The sequence below is a fragment of the Genypterus blacodes genome, unplaced genomic scaffold (genome assembly GCF_046128005.1).
Source record: "Genypterus blacodes isolate CSIRO-AG114 ecotype Tasmania unplaced genomic scaffold, CSIRO-AGI_Gbla_v1 ptg000012l_1, whole genome shotgun sequence".
NCBI classification, from domain to species: Eukaryota; Metazoa; Chordata; class Actinopteri; order Ophidiiformes; family Ophidiidae; genus Genypterus; species Genypterus blacodes.
In genome coordinates, this window is record NW_027466826.1 from 3,929,087 (window position 1) to 3,952,899 (window position 23,813).

At 41.2% G+C, this 23,813-nt stretch overlaps 1 protein-coding gene across 3 annotated transcripts; it reads right to left on the reverse strand.

The window, feature by feature from the left end:
- Positions 1–258: 258 nt before the first annotated feature.
- On the reverse strand, positions 259–22,771 carry golga4 (golgin A4). 3 transcript variants are annotated; one of them, XM_076162798.1, is made up of 24 exons: positions 22,552–22,771; positions 21,318–21,395; positions 17,302–17,373; positions 16,857–17,186; positions 16,635–16,682; positions 16,454–16,510; positions 16,183–16,281; positions 14,227–14,377; positions 13,903–14,090; positions 12,451–12,534; positions 12,007–12,154; positions 11,748–11,926; positions 10,970–11,068; positions 10,472–10,627; positions 6,525–10,270; positions 6,307–6,428; positions 5,782–5,912; positions 5,392–5,478; positions 4,308–4,328; positions 4,003–4,071; positions 3,554–3,629; positions 1,924–2,021; positions 1,104–1,190; positions 259–891 (listed from the first exon to the last, which is right to left on the reverse strand). In XM_076162798.1, exons 1-24 carry the CDS (start codon positions 22,627–22,629, stop codon positions 877–879), a joined length of 6,219 nt encoding a protein of 2,072 aa, XP_076018913.1. In that variant the 5' UTR covers positions 22,630–22,771; the 3' UTR covers positions 259–876. The 3 variants fall into 3 exon arrangements, with proteins under 3 accessions (XP_076018913.1, XP_076018905.1, XP_076018921.1); XM_076162790.1 differs by having other exon boundaries at positions 13,903–14,093; XM_076162806.1 differs by lacking the exons at positions 21,318–21,395; positions 22,552–22,771 and adding an exon at positions 20,002–20,302 and having other exon boundaries at positions 13,903–14,093.
- Positions 22,772–23,813: the final 1,042 nt, after the last annotated feature.

Sequence of the window (23,813 nt, forward strand, 5' to 3'; positions counted from 1 at the left end):
CTTGGGGGTCCTTTGTATTGAAAATGTCAGTTTGTACAGTACATTACACAAAAAGGCCAAAGGACAACTTTGATAATATACCGTAAAACCTTCCTAAACACTCCTTCTTTGGGACGCCTGCATATGTATTTATTTCAACATTGTTACCACAGTTAACACTAACCTGTGGTGGCCAGGACAAACAATAGACAGCCAATGGTTAAGATAAACAATTGAATTGTGCACACCAGACGTGATAACAAAAGATAAGAGACAACATCTGTTCTGTAAATAGGATTTAATTCATTTGCTTGAAAATGTATAGCAACAGTCATATTGTGCCCTATAGTACAGATTTGATTTCATAATACATTATTTACAGCTTTGTGTTTCGGGGTCTCTATGTCAGTGTCCACATGATTTTAAGTATAGTAGAAAGGTTTTAAATAAACAAGGGTCTTGGTGGTTTGGTATCTTAATGTGATGTGAGAGCACAGTTAAAGGGTCGTTTACAGTTTTACAGAGGAAGCAATGCAGACAGCACACACACATAAACCTATAAATCAACTGACTATCAGTATGTGATAATGACATAATTTATTGCACAGGCAAATCTGTATAAACACCTAAATAAAAAGGAAACAAATCATCCAAATCTAAAACATGATGTATAAATTAACAAAGCTGGATTAATGGAAGATTTGTGTTTTCTGGCATAGTGTCCAATTCCCTCATACCTTTTGCTGACACATTTCTTACCTCACACACACGCGCGCGCACACACACACGCATCCACACAATGCCAAGAAATACAGAGAGGATATGAAATCCATGGCAGTCTTCCTCTTCAGCAGCAGCAGTAGCGTATCTCTATCCCTAAGCCCCCAACTCATCCACTCATCGTAACCAAGTCTATGGAGGAAGAGACATTCATTCAAATAAACGCAGCGCCGACTGATTGTCACAGAAAATATAGATTCATTTTCTTTCATATATTTGGAATGTTAACGGGAAATTTTAATTCATTTTAATCTATTCAGGAATATAATATGATATCTTTTATTGGACATTATTGATTTAATGTCACTAAAGAATTCCCCTCATTTCCCTGGAAAGATGCTTACAATGGTTTTCGTGTCTTCTTTTTCCAAAACCTTCTGCGCTTGTTCTGGAGGGAACTTGAGCATGGAAGTGATCACTTTGGCCATTGTCTGTAGGAGCAAAACAGAAATAAAACTAATGACTTGGTATTTGAACACTAAACTTCCCCTAGAATGCAAAAGATTTTTTGATTTTGGTATGACATCTTTGAAAAATGTTTCTATTATTTTTTAGTGTACGCTTTAAACTACGCTGCTTGTACTAGTTTCCAATTCTCCTTTCCAGATGCCCTGTTAACCTCTACCCCCGACACCATCACCCAATCAAATCAAGCTCGTTCTGAGACAATTAAACCCCAACAAGACAAAACATTATCTGCTTAATCAATTCCAGGACCATCTGCCAGGGTGCATGCATTTCCCCATAAATACGGGGATAATCAAAAACAGGGCTGCCGTTAAGGAAAACCTCACCGAACAACTAACACTAAACAAGGCCAGCACGTCTTAAAACAGTGAGTCTGCGTCATGCTTGATGTATGTGCTAGCAGGCAGCCTGGGGGACATCCTTCCACACAGGGAGGTCTGCCGTGTTGCTGTAACAACTAAATATTTACAGAGAAGCTGAGAAAAGTCCTGCTGACTTTAGGACCGTGTCAACAGCTCTTTTAATAAAGGACATCATTGTTAACCCAAACTTACAAGAGTGACCAGAATATCAATTTCATATGACTTCCAAAATGACCTTGTGAGATGCAGGTCAGTGACTGCTAAAGCTCGAAACGTACGACTGTTTCAACACTGTTTTTTGGCGAGGAAGAAGTATATAAGAAGGAAATCATACCTTTGTTTCCCGTCCCATCATGTACTCGAATAACACTTTCCTCAGGTACTCCATCTCAGTAGCCTCTGACAGAGCATCGGTGCTGTTGTATCCAGGATCTGTAGAAAAAAAATAGTAGTCAGTCACACCACTACACATGTTTTATATTGACTAGTGATTCATTCCACATTGTAATTGAGCTACATAGCATCTTTATTAGCAACTTTATATAGAAACACTGGCATGGGTTCAAATTGAACACCAACTACAAGTATAGGAAAGAATGGAAAGAATCAGCAAGAGCCCTTTAACAATGGAAAGGTCCAGGAATGAAGGTTTATTACATTACACCCTAAACTATGAATGGTAAACTATGTTGCTACATGAACAGGACTGTTAACTGCTAATGAATTGTTCCCATCAGCTCTTTACTATTAAAGCCACGCAACAGATTACTGTGTACACACACTTGCTCCCCGCCTCTCTGGAACAGCAATTTAGATCGACACCAAATGTCCCCGCGCGTGCCAGCACAGACGGAGTGATTGCCGGAAAGTGTGACAGAGGCGTGCAAACAATGCTTTGATCACTGGCGTGAAGAAATAGGTTTCCAATAAATCCCCTAGCCTTTGTCCTCCTGACCTCGCGCTGCCCCCGAGATGAGACTACCGCCCTGTCAAGGTATGGGCTCCAGACCTGAAACCAGATATCGACAGCCTGCTCATCAGCACATGTGCCTCGAACTGCAATTTAGCTGTCTCAACAAGATAAACAGGTACATGTACTGTAGTCCTAAGGAGGAACAGGGGCAGAGTAGTGAGGGAATAACGGTCCTATATGTACTGGAGGTGGAATGGTGAGGATTTGGAAAGTCCATGTGCTGCAGGGGTTTGTGTGGGAAACGTTACGACCGCAATCTGCAAAAGCCATTAAATGCAAGGATGACTTTTTCTCCACCCCCCCCCCCCCCCCCCCGCCCTCTGACAGCGGGGAAGGTCGAAGAGGGTAAAATATAGTCAATCCCCCCACCTCTCTCTCTTTTAAAACACACGCTGACACACTTAGGGGCTTGTTATATACAGTGCTTGTGGACAGTGCATCGACTCGCAGTGATTCCCTGGAGGCTTACCTCAACCTTAACCACCATAGGTCCAACTCCAACACTTACTCTACACTTAACCAAACCCCAAGCACATCCCACAGCCAGAATCTTAACCCCAGCAAGCCCAACATCACCATTAACATGATCTGAAAGGTCCTCGCGAGTATAGCTAAACCACACGGCACAACCACATGCACGCAGACACACAACTCCCATCCTGCATCTCCTGACCCAGAACTCTGAACACTAGGCAGATTGATGGTAGTGAGTCAAAGCAGCAGATCCCCCAGCGCAGCTAAACGTTGAGAATATATATGTGTAAGTGCAGTGCAGAAACTAGGGGGTTGAATTGATGTGAAAACATGTTTAAGAAATCAGTGGCCTCATTGCACCTTTAAGCTAATAAGCCTATCGCGTTTTTGTATGAATGCAGTTTCCCCTTCGTGCTCCGCTGGGTTGAAGCGTGACGCACGGCATCGTTGTTGCCCTCCTCCGAAAAGGAAATTGGTTCAAAATGTGCAACTAAGTCACTCCTGGTGTTAACATTACCTTTGAATGAGCTCCCAAGATGAGTAACAACAGTTTTTCGGTGGAAACATTTAATCTTGTCCTCGAGCGAGCGAATCTAGCGTGGAGAAACAAAATGCATGCACAGGTTAATAAAACTCCCCCTCCAGAGGTTTTACTATAGGAATTAGCCTAATTGTTATGTGGGACATGAGCACAGCATTTTGTTAAACATCCACAGGGGATATCTGTGAGAATGACATTGTGTGTGAGAAAGTCGGCAGGGGGCGGTCCTCTTGATTGTTTATAAGGTTAAACCAAATGTAAACAGATGTGTTGTGTAATTAACTTAATGCAGCAGGAGAGCAGTAGCTTCTCTTGCTGGAGGGCTACCGAATCCTGGGAATACAGCACAAGGAATTTGGTGTTCGGGCTGTGAGGCTGCGTTCACTTGTCCCGGAGCAGAGCACAAATCGGGGGCCGACACTCACTCTCTCAATAAACTCCTGCTCCTTCAGCTTGGCCTCGCTCAGCAGAGACGTCTTCTCAGCCAGCTGAGCCTGGGGTAGAGAGGGACGAGCAGAGAAGAAAAAAAAGAACTGTGAGAACGGCAAGGATCGGAATGGAAAAAGAAGGGCTTGGAGACAATAAAGAGTGGGAATAACTGCGTGCTGTTACAAAGAGAGGGCCTAGAAATGCTTTTTAAAAAATAAACAGGGGTGGTTTTACAGTGGTAATCAATTACCTGAATGGCTCAAATCGTAACATAAACAGTGAAATGAAGCACCCAACATACCTGTAATTCTTCAGGGCCCAACTAAAAATAAGAAGGAAAAAGGTACAGATGTTAGATCAGAGCAAAACAGAATAAGAAATCTTATTATCTTGAAATGTCAGTATTTCGTTATCACTGGTTAATATTTGACATTTACTGTGCAAGTGAACAGGACAACAGCCTGTGTAGAGTTTGTTCATTTGCTGTCTGTATGGAGAGACAAACTGGACCACTGCCTACATGAAAAATGGTTTGTGGGGCCTGTAGTGAGGAGAGGCCTTCCTGAGCAGAAACTCATACAATCCCCCCATAAAGTTATTACCTCACCAGGGAAAAATGCAGCAAAGAGAGCAGCGTAATTCTTTGGGGTTGTGTGCATCTGGACATGTGTGTGTGTAAAGGTAGAATGATCTGAGCTGGAGTCTCGTGGCACCTCAGCACCTGGGCACAATGTCTCCATGGTGTACTTGTGTCCTATCTGGCTCCTTGCCAGCAAGCAGATCTTACACGCGGGTATTACTGTTGTATAAATCTAAGGCCTATGATCACCTCTTCTGATGATAATTGAGAACAGGGATCGAGGCTGGCTGCTGCCTCACAATCGTGGTTTTCCAGGGAGAAAAATTCCACAGTGATTCAAACGAGCTTCACGGCATCCGGCGCGCTTTGGAGATCAGCCACACGACTGAAGCGAGGTCTGATCACAGCAATGTAACGCGAGCAAAGTCTCACAGCTCTTAAGACGGAATCCTTCAATTACCAAGCAGGGCAAAGCAAAGAATACAGACCAACTGATAAGTCTGTTAAACTGCCTATGAACTCCCACATAATAAGGGATTATACAGAAACGAACCTGGATTAGGATGTCATTCAAAACTAGTAATGCTTCTGTCAGATGTCAGCCTTTTCCCCTTTAGGGAGATGTCAGAGCTGGAAGTTATTGTGAAGGTAAAAAAGAGGTATGGCCGAATCCCTATATCTATTTCATATACACCTCCAGGCCTGTAAAATCTAGTACTCCACAGACTCGACCTGGGGCGACCTTTAACGGAAGATGTTTGATGACCGGTCTCGCGAAAGAGCACAGCAGGTCACATATTTGTACCTCAGACGTGCCACAGCTTCTTGCTTGCAACTCCTCCAGTTCCTTCTGAACCTGCCAAACTCGGTCTCCCATCTCCTCCTCCCGACTCTGAAGAAAAGAACAATGGCTGAGTCATTTCCTATGTTTCATCCGAGCATCACAACTCAAGTATGTTGGTCTAATTGCCCACTGCCACATTTCAGACCCCCACCCTCAATGACTGGGAATCAGACAAATTTATGATACACTGATGAAGTCACTGACAGACCACCATTCATTTGGTCGGGTTTGAAAGGTAAAGCAGACGTTCATAACATATACAATATTTAATTTGGTTCAGATGCCTGTTCAGTAAGTTTTCAAAATTCTCCCATTCGGTCTTTTTGAATAACTTCCTTTCTACTTCAATACCTGCAGAACCTGCTCATATTTCTGAACAGTTCTGTGTAAATCATCTTCCTTCTGGGCAATCAGGTGACGCAGCTGACTGGCTTCGTCGTGATGGCTGCTGAGGAGCTCTGTTTCTACAGTTTGCGCCTTAGCTGTGCCAAGGGGGGAAAAAAAATAGACAGCACAGTTAGCACTTCAGTTCATATTCCAAACCACTCACTCACTTCCTACTTGAAAAGTAACAGTATTTAACCACAGGGAAAACATGGAAACGTGGCACCAGTCACACTTTTTCCAAAAGCAATGCTCCCTTAATTTTGTTCCACCCATTTTTCAGATTAAAAGGCGTTCATGTACTAATTCCACCCAACTGTCGAACATCTACAGTGAGTCAATGGCGTTTACTTTGAGTTTCCATTTTAAAGCAGTTGTTTGTGTGCCCTGTAACAAGGCCGTGTTAAATTCCCTTTCATCTCTAGTATCTTACAAACACACTTGTAAATCTTGTCAGTTGAAATCAGTGAATGACATTTATCTCCAGCTCACCAATAGTTTCCTTCACTGCTGTATCAAGCTCCCTCTCTTTCAAAGCCATTTGTGTGTTGAACTCCCTCATTAACTGTTTCAAGGTGGAATTGTGCTTCATTTCGATATTTTCCAACTCGAACCTGTGGGAATAAAGAATATGCACGTGCAATGAATCTTTACAGCTTCTTGAAAGCATGAGTAGGTGTGCTTTGTGTAAATTGCCACGATAAACTTACTTGATCTTTTGCTCAGACTCCTCTGTCAGCTCGTTCTTCATGTATTCCAACTCCTCTTCATGCTCTTTCCTTAATGAATGGAGGTCTTTCTGTAGCCTTTTGAAGTCTTTCTGGATTTGCTCTTTCTCGTTCTTCACCGCAGAGAGTTTGTGCTTGAGGGAGTCGCCGTCCATTTCCTCGGAGTGGTTTTCCAACATGCTCTTGGTTTGCTTTACATGCTCCACCTTCACACTTTCCTGAAGCTCAACTTGATTCTGGATCTCCTGAGCAGTTGCAAGATTTTGAAGTTTGGCATCCTTTTGAAGGATTTCTTCTTTTAGACAATTAATTTCTGCAAGAAGTTTTCCCTTCTGACCCTCTGCTTCTTTTAGCTTTGCCTCAATTTCCAGTAGTACAGATTCACTTTCACTTGCTTTGGACTCTTGGTGCACTGCATCGCTCTGAAGTGAGGACATTTTCTCTTCATACATGTTTTTCAATTCCTCTAAAGACTTTTCCTTATCAAGCCTCTCGCGACTTTGAATCTCTTCAAGTTGCTTCCCCTGCTCTTCCTTAATCATGGCAAAAGCTTCCTCCAGTGATTTTGCTTTCTCTTGTAATGTTTCTATGCAATGCTTGCTTGCCGTTTCACTGCTCTTGATTTCCTCCAACGTAGTCTGAAGAGTCTTAATTGTTTGTTCTTTTTCTTCGAGCTGTGATGTGAGCTGCTTTTTAATCTGACCAATTTTCTGCTCGGCTTTCTTCTTGAGCTCCGATACTTTCCGAGCGCTCTCTGTGGATAACTTCTCTTCGGCTGCTTTCAGACTCTCCTCCTTGCTGTTGATGATCTCATCCTTCATTCTTTCAAATTCTTCTTTTTGACTTTGAAGCTCTAGTTTACACTTCTGGTTGTCTTTCTCAAGGGAGAGCACTTTTTCTTCCATCTCCTGCTCCAAAGTACCGTTCTGACTGCACTGCTGCTGGGTTTGTTGCAGCTGTTCAATTAACTCCCTCTTTTCATTCTCCCTGACATTGTGTTGGTGATTGAGGTCACTTGTGAGTTGTTCACACTCTTTTGTCTTTAAGGCCAACAGCTCCTGGAGCTCAAACAGTCGTCTGTTGCAGCTCTCGAGCTCCAAGGTAAGTCCGCTTACCTTCTGCTCTTTCTCGCTCAAGACTTGGTCCATCTCAGACTTACTGATAGATTGATTGTCAATACTTGATGTCAGCGTTTGCAGGACTTCAGTCTTTTCAGACAACACTCGCTCCATGTCTTCAAACCTGGTCTGTAGAGATGTAATAGTGTTGCGGTTCTCAGTGAACTTTGACTCCGCCTCGGACAGACTGTTCCTTACAGCATTAGCTTGCTCCTCAGCAGACTTTCTCTCCTGCTCTAGTCTCTCAATGGTCTCTTTCATTTGAGTGACATCCTGTTGTCGCTCTTCTTTATACTGGTGGTTGAGTTGAGTGATGGCTTCCTCCTTCTCCTTTATGATCCCTGCTAACTGATTTTTCAAGTCACTGATGATGCTTTCCAAGTCTCTGATTTGCAACGTTTTTGTTTTCACACTTGCTCCATTTTCTTCAATGAGCTCCTCAATTTTTTGAACTTTCTCAGTGACAGACTGAGAAAGACTCTCCCTCTCCTGTGTTAAGGCTTTGATGTGCTCTGTATGAGTGTCTACCTGAGCAGTCGTCTGTTCCATTGAACTGCATAGATTTTTATTCTCCTCTTTCTGCAGACGCAGATTCTCCTCTAAAGTGCAAATTCTATCTACTTTAGTAAGGATGGTGTTTTTAAGATGCCCTACCTTTTTCTGATTACTAAAAAGTCTGTCTTGCAGCTCTCTCAGCCTACATTCAACTCTTTGACAGAGTTCATTGGTACCACACTCTACCTTAGACTGAACTTCCTTACAGTAATGCTCCATTTGGTTGTTGATGGTGGTCAAATGCTGCTGGAACTCTGCTTCCTTGGTTTGCAGCTGAATGGCATTCTCCTCAAATGTCTTCTGTAAGTACTCACTGTCCTTACATTTGGAAGCTTCGAGTGCTTGAAGCTTCATCTCTGTTTCATTTAACCTTTCAGATAAAGTCTTCAAACGCTCTCGGTTCTCCTCCTCCATTGTGCTAAGCACATCTTGGAGGGAGTTTCTCTCATTCAGAGCCTGGTTAAGGTTCCTCTCCACTGACTCCAATTGCTCTTTGAGCAAAGCTTCACCCTGAGACAAACTTCCAATCTTAACTGCTGCTTCTTTAAGCTCCGCTTGCAGCTTCTGTACAGTGGTCTCTCGAATTGCCAGCTCTTCCTTTAAATCCTTTATTTCACACAGTACTTGCTCATGCTCTTCTCTGCTTCTGTTGAGTTGCTGGGACATTTCCTCCAGTTCCTGTGCCCTCTCCTGAAGTATTTGAGAGTGTTTCTCCATTATTTCTTCTTCCTGTTGTCCCAATTTCTCCTTCCAGCGACTCTCTTGTGCATCAATCTCATGCTTATGAGTGTCATTTAGTTTATCAAGTTCTTCCTTATGGTTGGTCAGCAAATCAGACACAGCACTGCTATGACCTTCCGAACTTTTTTGGGCCATCTCAAGAATTTTCTCCTGAACAAGTTGCTCTTTTTGTTTCAGCTCTGTGTCCTTCTTTGCAAGTTCCTTCTTCATGTTTTCTTCCTTTTCATGAAGCTTTTTCTTGAAATTCTCCTGCATTTCTTTAGCTTTTTGCTTGAATTTCTCCATTTTTGTTTCCTGTCCCTTCAGCTTGGATTCCATCTCCTTTAGAGAGTTTTTCAACTTCTTCTCCTGAGATTTTTCATCATCCAGCTGCTTCTTGAGGCGTGTTTGTTCTTCCTGCTTAGTGTTCAATTCTGCACTATACGTCTTTGCTTGCTCTGACAGTTCCAATTTTGACTGATGTAATTGCTGCTCTATGGTTTGAAGGGACTGCTCTTTTTCTTTACAATCCTTCTTTGCAACCTCCAACTGATGCTCCAAATCTGTCAAACCACTCTTACACTGACCAAGCTCCACTGTGATCTTGCTTAACTTTTCATTAGACTCCTTAAGACTCTCAATTTCTGATTGGAAGTGTGATAAACTCTGTTGCAGTTCCTCCAATTCCCGAACCTTCAGCTTTAATTCTTGTTGAGCAGAATTATATTCCTCTTTTAGAGTTTTGTTACCAAGGATGTGTTCTTCCAGGTCCTTTTCTTTTTCTCTCAGAACAATCTTCAGTGTGTTCAGTTCCTCTTTGAGAGTTTTCTCCATACCTCCAAGTGACTGCTCATGCTCCTGCTTAATATTCTCAATCTCTGCACTGTGCTTTGCCAACTGATCTTCAAACCTCTGTTCATCTGCCTTCTGAGCTAAACTACGGGCATCTTCAATTGTCATCAACTTCTCTTCCAGATTTTGTTTATTCTTTAATACCTCAGAGAGTTCAGAAGAAAGTGCCTCAAGCTCTGCCTGCTTTGCATCCAGTTTCTGGTTTATGTCTTCAACATGTGCTTGGAACTGTAGCTCTTTATCTTTCTGAATCGTCTCCATTTCTACTCTATGTTTTTCCTGAAGCTCCTCAAGGGCTATGGTATGCTGCTGGGTTAGGGTGCCCTTGTGCTTTTCCAGCTGCTGCTGGTGCTTCTCCTCTAATGCAGATATTTGCTTCTTGTGTTTATCATTCAGTTCTTCCAACTGACCGGACAATTCATGAGACAGAACCGATCCGTCTTGGGAGCTCTTCTCCATGGAGCTCTCAAGCTCTAGTATTCTCTGTAATCACATACAGTTTATGTTATCAATCATTTCACACAATGCTGAGTCAAAGATTCACCACAATATCATATTCATTATGGAGTTTCCTTTTATGGCAGGGCTGCCTTTTATTTGGCTTTCAAGATGTAGCTCAGCCCTTCTTAATAGCTAATCAGGAAAAAAAGCAATCTTTAAAAGTGCAACAGTTTAACCACTTACAGTTGTAGCAGCTTCCAGCTCTAGCTGTATTTCTTTAACCTTGTTCTCAGCCTCTGCCCTCAGAGCTGTCTTCTGTAACTCTGCATCCTCCAGAGCAAGAGAAGCCTGTTGTTCCCGCTCCTTGGCTAACTGGGCAAACTCCTCTTTGCATTGTTCCTAAATACAAACCAGAATCGACAAGTCAATTCACAATTTAAAGTGATGTTGTATTTTCTGTTTAATGTGATTATCTTGAACTTTGTCCCTTGCAGTGAGCAGTCAAAACTATTAGTACTACTACACTGTAATGCTTGTTGTGGTTCTTGAGCGATATCATTATTGGCTTATTTTAAACTACATTTCAAAATGATTTCATATCAAGCAAAGCTTTCTGAAAAAAACAATTGCTTTAGGATTTGGTACACAGACTTGGGAATCTTACTGGCAATGGTAGAAAAAACCTGTTAATCAATACCCAGTCCAATTTCTAAACTTCAATAAACAGCTATCAGCACCTACCGCAGCTTTGTTGATTCTGGCATTCATTTCCTCTTCTTTACTAGCCAGAGCTTCAAGGTGGAGTTTTTCCATATTGCTCACTGTTTCCTCAGATGACTTCTAAAGGGTAAACATCAGTAAAATTACCAATGACATCATCCTTCCTCAGCAGTATTGCAATAGTCTAATCTGTGTATTTTTATTGAACGTTTGAACTATTGATATATATTAGTGGATTTATTTGAAAAGTCTTTCTTGGCATTTCATTTCTATACCGTTCTATAACATGTCAGTTGAAGCTCTAAAAGTACAGATAATTGTGTGAAAGCTTTTAAATGTGGATTTGGGTTTAAAATAGGTGTGAGGCATCAGCCTAGGCAGGCCGGTGTTAGAGTGACAGTCTGGAGAGCACACCACACCAGACCGCACCAAGAAGGCATGACCATTATATTTTTGTTCACTTGCACTTGACATGTATTTACTTTGCATCTAATATGAATCTTTAGTAGAAATATAACAAAAATAGATGTGCTAATCCTAAGGGAAAGCTGGACAAATAGGGGACATGATGGAACCTTAAAGTATTCTGAAGACCATTTTCAAATTAAAAAAGAAATCCCATGACACAATTATAAGACCCATGTCATACTGACATTGTAACAGCATTTGGGACTTGACTTAATGCCAAAAAAGAAGAAAAATAGCCAACACGTAACGAGAATAAAAGTCAATGAACTACTGTCTTCATCAAAATCTAAATTAATCTTAGTTTACTCTGGTGCAGAAGTTGTTCCCTGACCTTCATGATAGCAACAACTTCCTGTTTGACTCTTGTGAGTTTCTTCTGCAAAGTTTTCCTCTCTTCCTCACTGGCTTCTTCCACCTCCTTAACTCGCTCCTCCAGCTTAGTCTGTAGTTGCTTTCTGGCCTCCTCTGCCCTCTGAGCAGCACCTAGAGCCCGTTCAAGTTCTTCAAATGCTGCAAAGACAAACAAATAATCAGCATATCCTGCAACAGGTTTTCATTGAACATCTGAGGTGGAAGTGGAGTCCACTCACATGATTTCTCAGCCTTTTCTTTCTGCTCCTGAAGCTCTTCTTTCTGGATGATAGCCTGCTGATGTCTGGAACGTAGCTGTGCGATCTCCTCCTCTTTCATCTCCAGAGTCTCATGCATCTGCCGTTTTGTCTCCGCAATAACCATACCCTAAAAGACACCAACCCAAATCAAAAAAATAAGCTGTTACATGTATGGTCCAGATAAATTATTTTATATTAAAAACTCATCATTATCATTGACGCGTATTTTAGTCGCTTCAAAGGCTGTAGGTCTGCAATTGATCTGTACTTTTCTGGGAATTCTCGATAGATCTCACAAGTTACTGTCCATCTTGCAGTGTTGGGGCCAAAGTTTAAGAGGAACAACCTGTGACTTTCAAGGTTTCTGACCTCTTCACACGGTAGAAGAGTAAAAACATGCAGACAAGTGACTTGTCACCTCACCTTGTCTTGCTCCAGCTGCTCAATGTGGTTCTTGGCATCTCGCAGTTGATTGATCAACTTTGTCTTTTCAGTAGTTTGCAATTCCTGTAAACATTTAAATATTTTTCATAGAAATAAAGTTTAAAAAAACAAATGATGCATCTGTCTAATTGCAAACACATTCACATGAACATGAAGTCTTTTTCCATTGGGCATTTGTGGCTCATGTATTAAATGTTTGAGTCAATGGAGCCCATTATGCATTGCCAGTTGTTGTCCTGTAGCTTCATGAAACAGGCATCTTCAAAACAAGGTACTTGCTACACCACCCAAAAGGCCTCACCCTGGAGGCAAGTAACCAGTGTGTGTGTAAACAAGCCAAGCTAAACCAACATGCCAACCAAAATTACAGCCCAGTTTAGCAACAGTGGCCTTTGGTAGCAGTGTCTCTGTCTCTCTGTCATCTGACCTCTGCTCACTGAAGAGGAAATGCTGGGCGAAGTCTATTTCTCAGTACATTGATCTGCGGGTGGCAGCAGTGAGCGAGTGTCTACACAGCCCACTAATTAACAGCACACTCTTTAAAATCATTAAAAAGTTTACTGTGAATATACTAAAATGCCCATGTACCACACACTATTCAGTCAAAGAGAAAGTAGATTCAAAATAACCCGAGGTAGTCTGGATTCACAGACAGCTGGCCTGTTTTATGGGATATTTGTCTGAGGATGAGCAGAGCCCGGCCCGGCAGTTACAGGAATCCTTCATGCTGCTTAAGAGGGCTGTGCGCCTGTTAACCTCTGCTTTTCCTGACACAGGAAAGACCCTGTTCTCAAACAGTGTGCAGGTTCAATACGCGAACATATGGCAATAAATAAAAACAAGTCAGTCCAACAAGGACATAGACAGATTGTCTATTATCACAGTGTCTGTCTACAAATAAACACTGGCTATCAGTCACTGCAACACATCAGAGCAGCTATGTGCAAACAAAACAAGCCTACCCTACCCCAGAAACAAAATGTTTTGAAATCAAAGAAAACAATAGTTCAGATATGTCAAGCTGACATGACATGAACCCTGCTCCTGGTGCTGAGTGGGTGTTCAGATTCTGGGAACCACAGCATTCCACTGTGTGACTGAGATAATGGAGTCACTTAATCAGCGACTATGAAGAGTCGAGCAGACATTTTACAGCATAATATTAATGCACCTACAAAGTGTTCTGTCATGTATAGCACCTCGGAGTAGATCCATTGTAATCAAATCTCATATTAGCTACATGAATGTCTAGTTAAATGCTTAATGTGAAAATTGATCTGGGTAACATTTCTACAAAACATTTAATGGGCAATACAATGGGTTCCGATGAGTAGTTATTTGTAAACTGATTTCACTGAGAAGTGTCCTATTGATTTCCATTTGGTAGTAAAAATGGAGGCCATTCACTGTTAATAAATACAATCTAGGCACCTTCATCTTTTCCAGCTCCTGCAGTCTCTCCTGCAGCTGCTCCTGCAGAGTCTCATTCTCACTGCCCAGCTGAGCACTCCGCTCCTTGTGTGTGCGTATGATGTCTTTGCACTTCTGCAGCAGGTTTTCCTGCCTCTTCACTCTCTTCTGTAGTCCTTCCATAACTTTGATAGGGTCACTGTTGCCCTCTGCTGCCCAAAGAACACAATGCATTAGTTCAAGTTTTTATTTTTTTCTTAACAAATGCTTTATTACATCTTCAAGTTATATTCAAGTATCTATTTTGCTTTGCAATTTTGTTCAGATTACAATGTGAAAGCTTACCCTCAGTGACTTCACCCTCTGATTCCTGCTGTTTAGAGGTAGTTTGTGGAGCTGAGGCTGAGTCCACAGCATCTTCAGACTGAGGGACATCATTCTCGGGAGGAAGAGCAGCATCAGCAACTCCCTTGCATCTCTTCTTTAACAGACCAACCTGTTATAAGTCAAAGAAAACAGCTATTGAAAAGAGACATTGGATTTTTAGTATTATACTGTACATCTCCTATTTGTTACTTTATCATCTTTTTACCTAAGGTGACAAATTATTATTATTAAGTTTTTATTGTGTCAGTACAAAAATCCAAATTGCATGGTTTGATGTGATAATAAGAATAAGTTTGTTTGTTTTTCTGTGCACAATCACTTCCAGTAAAATAGGAATGTGTTATAGCTCACTTGGAAGTTCCTTAGTCGGGTTTTTGTTAACTGCCACATGAGCAGCATTATTTAGAATCAGAATCCACTTTATTGGTCAAGGATATCTGCACATACAAGGAATTCACTATGGTCTACTTGCTTACCATATACACATCTAATGCAAAAAGTAATAAATATAGCAATAAAATAATCGTAAAAGGTTTTTAAGACACAAAATCCACAATACAGGTACGTGCAATGAATCTGGAGTAGTATAACTATAACAAAAATGCAACCATGGCAGCTGTTGAACAAGTGTCATGAAGTGAAGTGTACATGAAGGAATGTGTACTACATGTACATGGGTGGAATAAGACAAGAACAGAAAAGAATGTCAACAATGTCTTTGTATTTGGAGTAGTGAAAGTAGCATGGGTATAACATAGTATATACAGTGTCATATTTTATTTCTAAAATTTACTACACGTGTATACTTTTCATATGAGATGTGTATATGTTGAGCAATTAAACCACAGTACATAGTGCAAGTACTGTCTGTCTATGTGATTCCTCCTTGTCTGTTGCTTCTCTCCTGTTATGTGTTGATATGCAACGGTGTCATCTTTATGGTAGTATAATGCAAGCACCGTCTTTGTCTGCATACTATGTATAGGCTTTAGCCTCACAAATTGTATTTCTAATCCCTAAACGCAGCAATTTTTAAGTTGCTGCCTGAACAGTGTGTACACATACGTATATCCAGAGTAGTGCAATAATAAACAAGTAAATCTTAACAACTGTATATAACAAATATAGTTCATATGAATCCAGAGTATTGTGTGTAATCAGTATCGTGCTGCAGGAATGTGGCAGTTCAGTCGTTAATGAGAGTCACAGCTCGAGGGAAGAAGCTGTTTTTATGTCTAGTGGCTTCCCAAAGATGCTAAGCTGTGATGGATCAACAATGTGTCAACAACTCAGGACCCTGAGTGAATTGCAGGTCGCAGCCAACTATCCTGTATGCTGCTTTCAGGTGATGCGTTGAAGTCTGGTTATGTCCCGTGCTGTGGACAACCTAAACCTGACTATGCCAGAAAGGATGGATTCTATGATTGCAGTGCAGAATTGGACTTGCGGTATAAAAACCTAAATTTCTGGGCTTCAAAGTCGGCAAATTGCCGAGTAAACTCAGCGCTGAGTATGTAGAATTTTTGTGCTATATACCGGCGGGCCAGCTTTGGCCCGCGGGCCTGAGTTTAACAACCCTGCTTTAGAGCATTCAGCTCCAGGTTGTTTTGATCCTTCTGTAAGCAGACTCATCATCATTGGAAATGAGACCGATCAGTGTTGTGTCGTCTGCAAACTTAAGGAGCTCAACAGTAGGGACCTTGGAGGTTCAGTCATTGGTGTACAGTGTATAGAAGGGGTGAGAGCACCCTGCCTTGTGGAACACCAGGGCCATGGTTTTTGATATATGCGGTTTCTGATTTACATAATGGAATATTTTTACAAACAATTTAAGATGGAAGGAATTTCTTCTATGTCTTCTAGTCTTGGTCTTTGGCTTCAATAAACACAAGGGTCCCAAAACTACAAACTCACCTGAGTCTGGAGGACTGTGATCATTTGGTCCTTTTCCTCCAGAGCAGCATCAAATTCTTCCTGTAGGTGTTTCTTTGCTTGCTGGTCCATTTGCAGCTCCTAGAGATTATTTAACATATTCAACGTTCATTCATTTGACAATGCACATTTATCTTATCTTGTACAACAAAGGAGGAATGCTATAATGTGAGAACTGTACGGGGCATAAAATAACCTGGCAGGACTTCTCTTTTGTGACTGGCCAACGAAAACATTAACAATACAGACATACCTCCCGCAGCTCCCCTATCCTGCGCAGAGCTTTATCTTGACTCTGGCTGAGGATAACCTGGAGGGAAGAACAGCATTGCACAGCAAGTCCATTAGTAGAGCATACCACACTATTTGCTCGGAAAAATGACAACCACAAATCCTGAGTGTGTGTTTTCAAAATAGTAATTTATGGAGATTACCTGTGTTTTCTCTTTATCTCGTTGTACTGTTCGGTATGCAGTTACCAGCTACACGGGAAAGAATTCCAGGCAAGTTTAAAGATGAAGATGCAAGAGAAAGACAGAGAAAGAATACAAATGACTGCTTCTGAATGATTGCATGTGTGGAATAATACTAATTACACTAATCTAATTGACAAGCTGTTTTTGTCTCCTGGGGACATTTCTCAACACGAGTCTCACCTCAGAGTATTTCCCTCTGTACTTCCCCAGGCTCCTTTCTACTCTGAGCAGTCGATGCAACAGCTGCTCTTTGGAAAGGGACTCTGCATTTCCTGGCGAGTCCTCCGCCTCGCTCTCAATATCGGAAGGTGGATCATACATGGGGGCGCCCGAGGGCTCACCGTCTCCCGAGGGCGTCACCAGGGAGTCACGGGACGGGCTGCGGACCAGGTTCTCTTTAGAAGGGGAGCGGAACAGGATTTCTGCACGACTGGCACCGCCGCGAATTAGTGACTCCATTGAAGGAACTCTCAGCTGTAGTTTCTGGGCAAACGACTGTGACTCTTCTCTCTGTTGGGATGTCCAAGTAATTGCATGAAAACCTACAATTACACACCTCACCGAATGCACAATACCATTAGAGCACATTAACATAAAGATAAGTGAGGCAATTAGAGGAACTTACCTGAGGAGAAGCACTTCCATCTCCATTGATGCTACCTCTGGGAGACCTCGCTGCTGGTGCTTTGGAGGAAGTCTACACAAATAAGACATTATGAGAGAAATGAAAACTGCCAGTAGACTTGTCGTCTGCCAGTTAGTCATCCACACCCAGCGTGCCACTCCCTGATTACTCTGGAGGGAGCAATATTAGTATTGCTGGGAGCAATGCAGGGGCAATGGGTACCCTCATGCAACTTGGAAAAAACACAGGGGTTAAATACACAAAAGAAGGCATCTCTACTGTACATTGAACAAAAACAGGGTTAACACTCTACTCAACAGCCACGAGGTCAGAACAGACAATTACATTCAAATAGAGGAGCCAGTATTTGAATTAAAGATGCTTGTCAGTGCCGTGTGCAGCTGTAGTACAAGAGCACAGAGTCATTACTGAAGTGTGTGAAGATTAAGCAGTTTAGTTGGTTTAGTTGTTAGAAGCAAAGACAGAGTAATTAGATTTTCTCCTCCATTGTCCAGCTCCAAACTAGTCCTTCCTCTGGATTACTGAGCAAAAGAGAACAACATTCCCCAGCAAAGCTCTTCTTGAAGTGTTGTTTAAGAAACAGCCTTTGTCCATTAAATCATGATGTGTGGCCCTGGTGTGCAGTAATCTCAAAAGTAGTTATTAACCAAAAGTGATGGTGGTGAAAAGGCAAATCCTTGATATGGGCAAAGACTGAAGCAACTGTTTATCAAAACGCAAATGCCAAAAAGTTTAATTATCTCTCAGTTGTGTTGTTTTGTTGACTGGGTTGAACATTCGCCCCATCCTATTCATACATTTCCCCCCCCCGTCATTTAGCTCATTTACATGTCTGACTCATGGGAAATTACTTGAGGGTGACCTCAACCAAAACTTGAAATGAGCGTGTCTAAGGCACAGATCCAAATAGGCAACAACTCCCATGTGGGTCAAATACCAGCACAGACATATTTTAACCAGACAGACTTCATCATCATCATCATCATCATCGCTCAAGTGATAAACATAGCAGCCATAGCAAGTTTGTACTTCCAGATTAAAAGGTTAAAACCGGAGATTATGACAGAAACCTGTATTCACATCCATTATTGAAGTAAGAAACAATACAACAGATTGGATCGTGTGATGTGATAACTTGCACAGCATTGGAAACATTTTCATTTTGTAGGCAGATGGTGATGGCATTTTGACACAATGAAGATGGATCATGATAAAAGCCTGGGACTAATTTTAGAAATTTACAGCTAATCACAAGACAGTCACGACAACACCTGTTCACTGGCTGCTGACATGTGACATGCAAAACTATTCAAACTGTACAGGGACCAACTTGATCAATCCTCGGACTATTCATCTCACCAGTTTACAAATATTGTCCGAAATTGATTAATCGACGATATTTGCTCATATGAAATATCAGTATAGTGGGATTTTAAATTAGAATTTTACAGACCAGAGGGATTGCAGATAACCTCACAAATTCTGCTGACATGAGGAGTTAGTCAATTAGATGTACTACTTAAAACTACCATAATGCAATATCCTAAGCTACATTTAACACTAAATATATGCGACAGTAAAATAGACACAGTGCACATTAATAATGAATTTGTGCATGTAACACACCGTTTGTTTCACACGTTACTGTCATGTATGAACCTCATCTGTCCTGACCTAAGTAGCATTATTTGTTTCATTACATACAATTACAGGATTCTCAACAACAACAACAAATGATATATGTTCAGGCGTTTCAACTGCTATTTTCCTCCAGGCTGCTAGCACACATGAAAACACACAGTCCACATTTATGAGGTCCACAAAAGTACCAACTCTTATTAAGAACCTCATTAATCACAGTGATCACATGATCACATGATCACCTCAGTATGCTCTACTCACTTCCAATGTACATCACCCGATTAAATGTACATATTGATCGGCACTGTATATTCATACTACTTAATATTCTTATTGTCCATATTCCCCAGCCTTAGAGTCTCTGGAACTGCTGCTATTGTTTTACTGTTATGTATATTGTTTTGCCATTATACTATGCCTACTATGTCGTTGTTGCTTGCCATGTTCTAAGAATTTCACTGTTCAGAATGACCCTGTGTTATACTGTTCATTTCACAGATAAACACTTTGAATTTGGCTTTTGAATTACACTCAGTTTAGCATTTTCAACAGCTCAAATGCCCTCCTATAATTTGCAAATTAAGACTCTGAAATAAACAAGGTTGTAGGGAAGAATGCATAAATCAACATAATAGGGTCTTTGGGGGTTCTATCAGGCAAGTAACTAGAGGGGAGAGGATACCTAAAGACGAGGAGGAAGTATTCGATTTGGAGACTCATCAGAATAACTGAAACTTAAGGGAATAAACCAGCATACAGCAGAAAGCACACAAGCTCCTATTCCACAACAGAAACCATTACTCCCGTTAGATGTAGGTGTAGCCTACATTTGAGATGCCTTCTTGTTACTAATTCAAAAGGAAATAGGAGACAGAGAGCAGGAAACAAGCACTCCCTACTTGGGCCACAGTCCTCTATAAATTCCTCAGAGACACAGAGATGCGAGGAAGGAACAGGGCAGGAGAAGGAGCAGAAGGAGGAGGCGGAGGAGGAGGAGGAGGAGGAAGAAGAAGAGGCAGGAAGTGAGGACAAACTCACCACACTGTCTACCTGGGCCGTTTTGGGTCGTTTTGAATGGTCCAGAGCAAAGATAGTATACTCAGAGAGAAAAGCGGGCTCTGCTATCATCCCGGCCAGCACCTGACCCCGTCAGTGCAGTGACGGGACGAAAGGTGGGGAAAGGAGAGGAACACAGAGAGCAATGAGAAAAAAACAACATGAGTGTGAAATTGTGCTCAGGGGGCTGAGACGAGAGCGAAGGAGAGAAAGACAGAAAGAGAGAGAGAGAGAGAAAGAGAGAGAGAGAGAGGGAGAAGGAGAGAGAGGGAGAAAGGTAGAGAGACAGAGAGAGAGAGAGACTACATGTTGGAAGAAAAATAAGTAATAGTGGGAAAGTGAAACAATCAACATCAATGTTATGAATAACCATTTGACATCTCTGCTTGTACAGTTTCAGTACTAATTAGTGTGTCAAAAAACACACACTCTGCAGTGTTTAAAAATCAAACAGATACTCTCAGAGATGTCAAAGAGTTCAAGATTGTGAGGTGAAAAAAAGATGCTGTGATGATTAGAAAGCTTTACACCGAGTGCAAGAGGACCCGTTACGAGAAAGTATCCGATTTCCAAAAGACATGAGAGGAAAAAATAAATAAACTTGACCAAAAGGTAAACCTTCGCTACTCCGGTTTGGGTTCTGCTGTTGAGATGTAGCAAATCTGTGAGCAATGAGCAACGGGTAAATAAACACATTAATCCCACATTAGATCTATAAATCATATCGCTGAGGCTGTGCATCATTCACATCTTTATATTAAAGTACACGTGAACTATACATTGCATCATCCATCAGTCCACCTCCGTCTAATGAATCAAAAAACACGCAGAGATTACTGGTGGGGAAAACTCTGCAACAACCCACTGGAGAAAGAGCACTGAGTAGAAGACACATCAATAATTTATATGCGTGGTGAAATACTCCCAACAGAAAAATGCCCTTCCCAATGCCTTGACCTGAGAATCTGGTTTTGTATAATGAAGAAAAAACATCCTTTTTGTGTAGTGCTGGGAGTACCAAATGTTATGTTAATGTGTTGTCATGTATTGATATTTAATTTATATGAAATGTCTTATTGCATTGACATTTTAAGGAGGAAGAGAATTGAGATCATTTGACCTAATTCGAGGCCCTAAACACGTAGAGAGGTGTTTTCACTTAATCCCAGATTCCGAAGAATATTACATTTGAAGCTGCAATACAAATTGGGGAATATAATGCAACATTGCTGCAGGCAGCCTTCAGTTAGTTTCAGCATAAAGATATTACACTTTTGTCTAAGGGCGACGTTGCTCACCTCTCTGTCACTTGGAGTTGGAGTGCCGTCATGGTGAGATGAGGAGGAATGGCTGCTCCGCCGCTCTCCAGAGCCCATCTGTAACGACATACCATAACATAAGAAAACTAGTTACACAATACCACCCTTCCAAATAAAACAAACATAATAAATCACAGAGTTGGTCCAGATCACATTCATCTTTGACCTTTAACAGATCCACAACCTAGTCCAGCAAATGGCACAGTGGGTTTTATGAACTGCAAACACAAGCTGCTTCATAACAACAAAAAGAGACAGTTTTGTTCGACACATTTAAAGAAATCCAGGCCATTGACAGGTAGCCGGTATAATAACATAAACAGTAAACGAAAAAGGAACTAAAGAATACAATTAAAACAGTAAGACAAATACAAGGAAGGCAAATACAAAGGTGAGTCACCTTTCGCAATGTCAACTCCTGCCAACATTTGCAAGCTATAAAACTGGTTTGGCAAACAACTTAATATGCAAGCATCATGTTTAAAGGCAACATGAGACCATAAAACAAATCATCAAACTACACTTACAACCTGAAACAGGGACACAAACTGAACATAACCATCAGGGTTATGATGGATATAGACTAATACTTTAAACTGGAATGAAAACTCCAACATAATGACACTTCTTTGTGGCAGCAATTACCAATTATAGACATTAATGTTTATATTAATAATAGTCATCAAGTCATGCGTTATTATTACGTGTTGCATTATATTTTCTCGAACCCTGAATATTACAGTGGTTTTTCATTACATTAACTTGGTACTGTAATACAAACAGAATAAATCAGAAACGCCTCTCTTGTTTCAGCGTGGAATACAATTCTCCCAGTATCCTGTTCACCAAGGAGATCCTGTTTGGCAGTTTCTTGTTATTTTTCCACCTTTAATTGCGAGAATTCCCCGTTACAAGTGTGCCTGAACGCATCTTGACAGCAGTTGATGACAGCTAAGTTTGGCAGCTAAATGACATAGCTTGTCGCTAACGTTTGCAGGCACGAAATAGAGTGTGAGCCCGTGCTACATACATCCACTGAAGTTAGGAGTTTGTTTAATTATATGCCAATGAGATATTCCTAATTTAATAAGTATTTGAGAAGCGTGACCTATTGCCTATTCCAGACGCTAACTTAGCAGTCTCCTCTTTACGCACTACTAGCAGTGTAAACAGAGGGTGGCTCGTTAGCTCCCAGCGGCACACAACAACCAACCTGGGCCTGGCTTGGTGACTGCGCATTCCTCTGCGGAGACTGCTCCTCGTTTATCTTCTGCTTCAGCTTCTTAAACATTTTGTCACGCCGACGTAGCCCCTAGCTAACGAGCAGATAACTACTATCCGGCGGAGGTGGATTTGGTCGCTAGCCTGGCATTCGGTTCTCAGAGCGGAGACTTCCTTGTTGCTTCTCTCCAGCAGGTGAATGAACTCCGTGCGCATGCGCGGCCAACGTGGAGGCAAAGTGAAACGTCAGAGTTAAAGGGCCGCTCCGGTTTATATGGAAGCTACATAAACATATCACTCACTGACCAACTAAACCCAACATTGATGGAACAATACGAAATTATTATTTTTACAACCATTATTATTTTTACAACCATTATTATTATTATTATTATTATTATTATTATTATTATTATTATTAAGTCTGAAATTATATTATTATTTATTTTTAATGCTGGATGTGTAAAAGGATATTCCAATGCCTCAGCACATGGATGAGGGCACCATTTGCTCCTTCACACATCCTGTCTCAGCCCCCCAACAGTTTCATTTGATAGATGTAAGATGACCTCTGTGAAACTCTCTGAAACAGGATACCCTTATTGTCTTACTTCTTTTATACTGTCCCCATTACTTGTTATTAAAACAAATTCTGCTTTGAATAGTCTCAAAACCAATTCTCATAAAATCGTCTAATGAATACAACAGAATAAATCCTCCTTGACTCAGTAAAACATATTTTGTCTGTATGGTTCGCTGTTTTTATTCATTTATTTATTAACTTCCAAATTCTACACATCTGGTGTACACACAGCTGTCACCAGTTACTGAATGTAGACATTTTGGGATTGCAGTGCAGTGTTATGTGTGCAGATGCAGACAATAGCAATGCCTGAACAGAAGAGGACACTGCCTGGCCATTTTGCTATGCCATTTCAAGACAAAACCATGATAAATACCAACCAGAATTTGCCATGATGCATGTTTCAAGTAACTTCTGTTCTCTAGTGTGTTTGGGGATCCAACCACTCAATATAATAGGTAAATGTATTTATGTTTTGTTTGTGTTCTGTTTTTATACGCAACATTTTTTTGTGTCTAAGCTCTGTGCATATGCAGAATGATTTTGAATGACATTATAGCTCACATACAATGGATTGTCCTTCGCTAAAGGACAATTTGTCTCCCATTCCACAGCAGGGTCCCCACATTAAAAGCCATTTCACTACTGGGAAGAGATGCTGTGATAGCTTT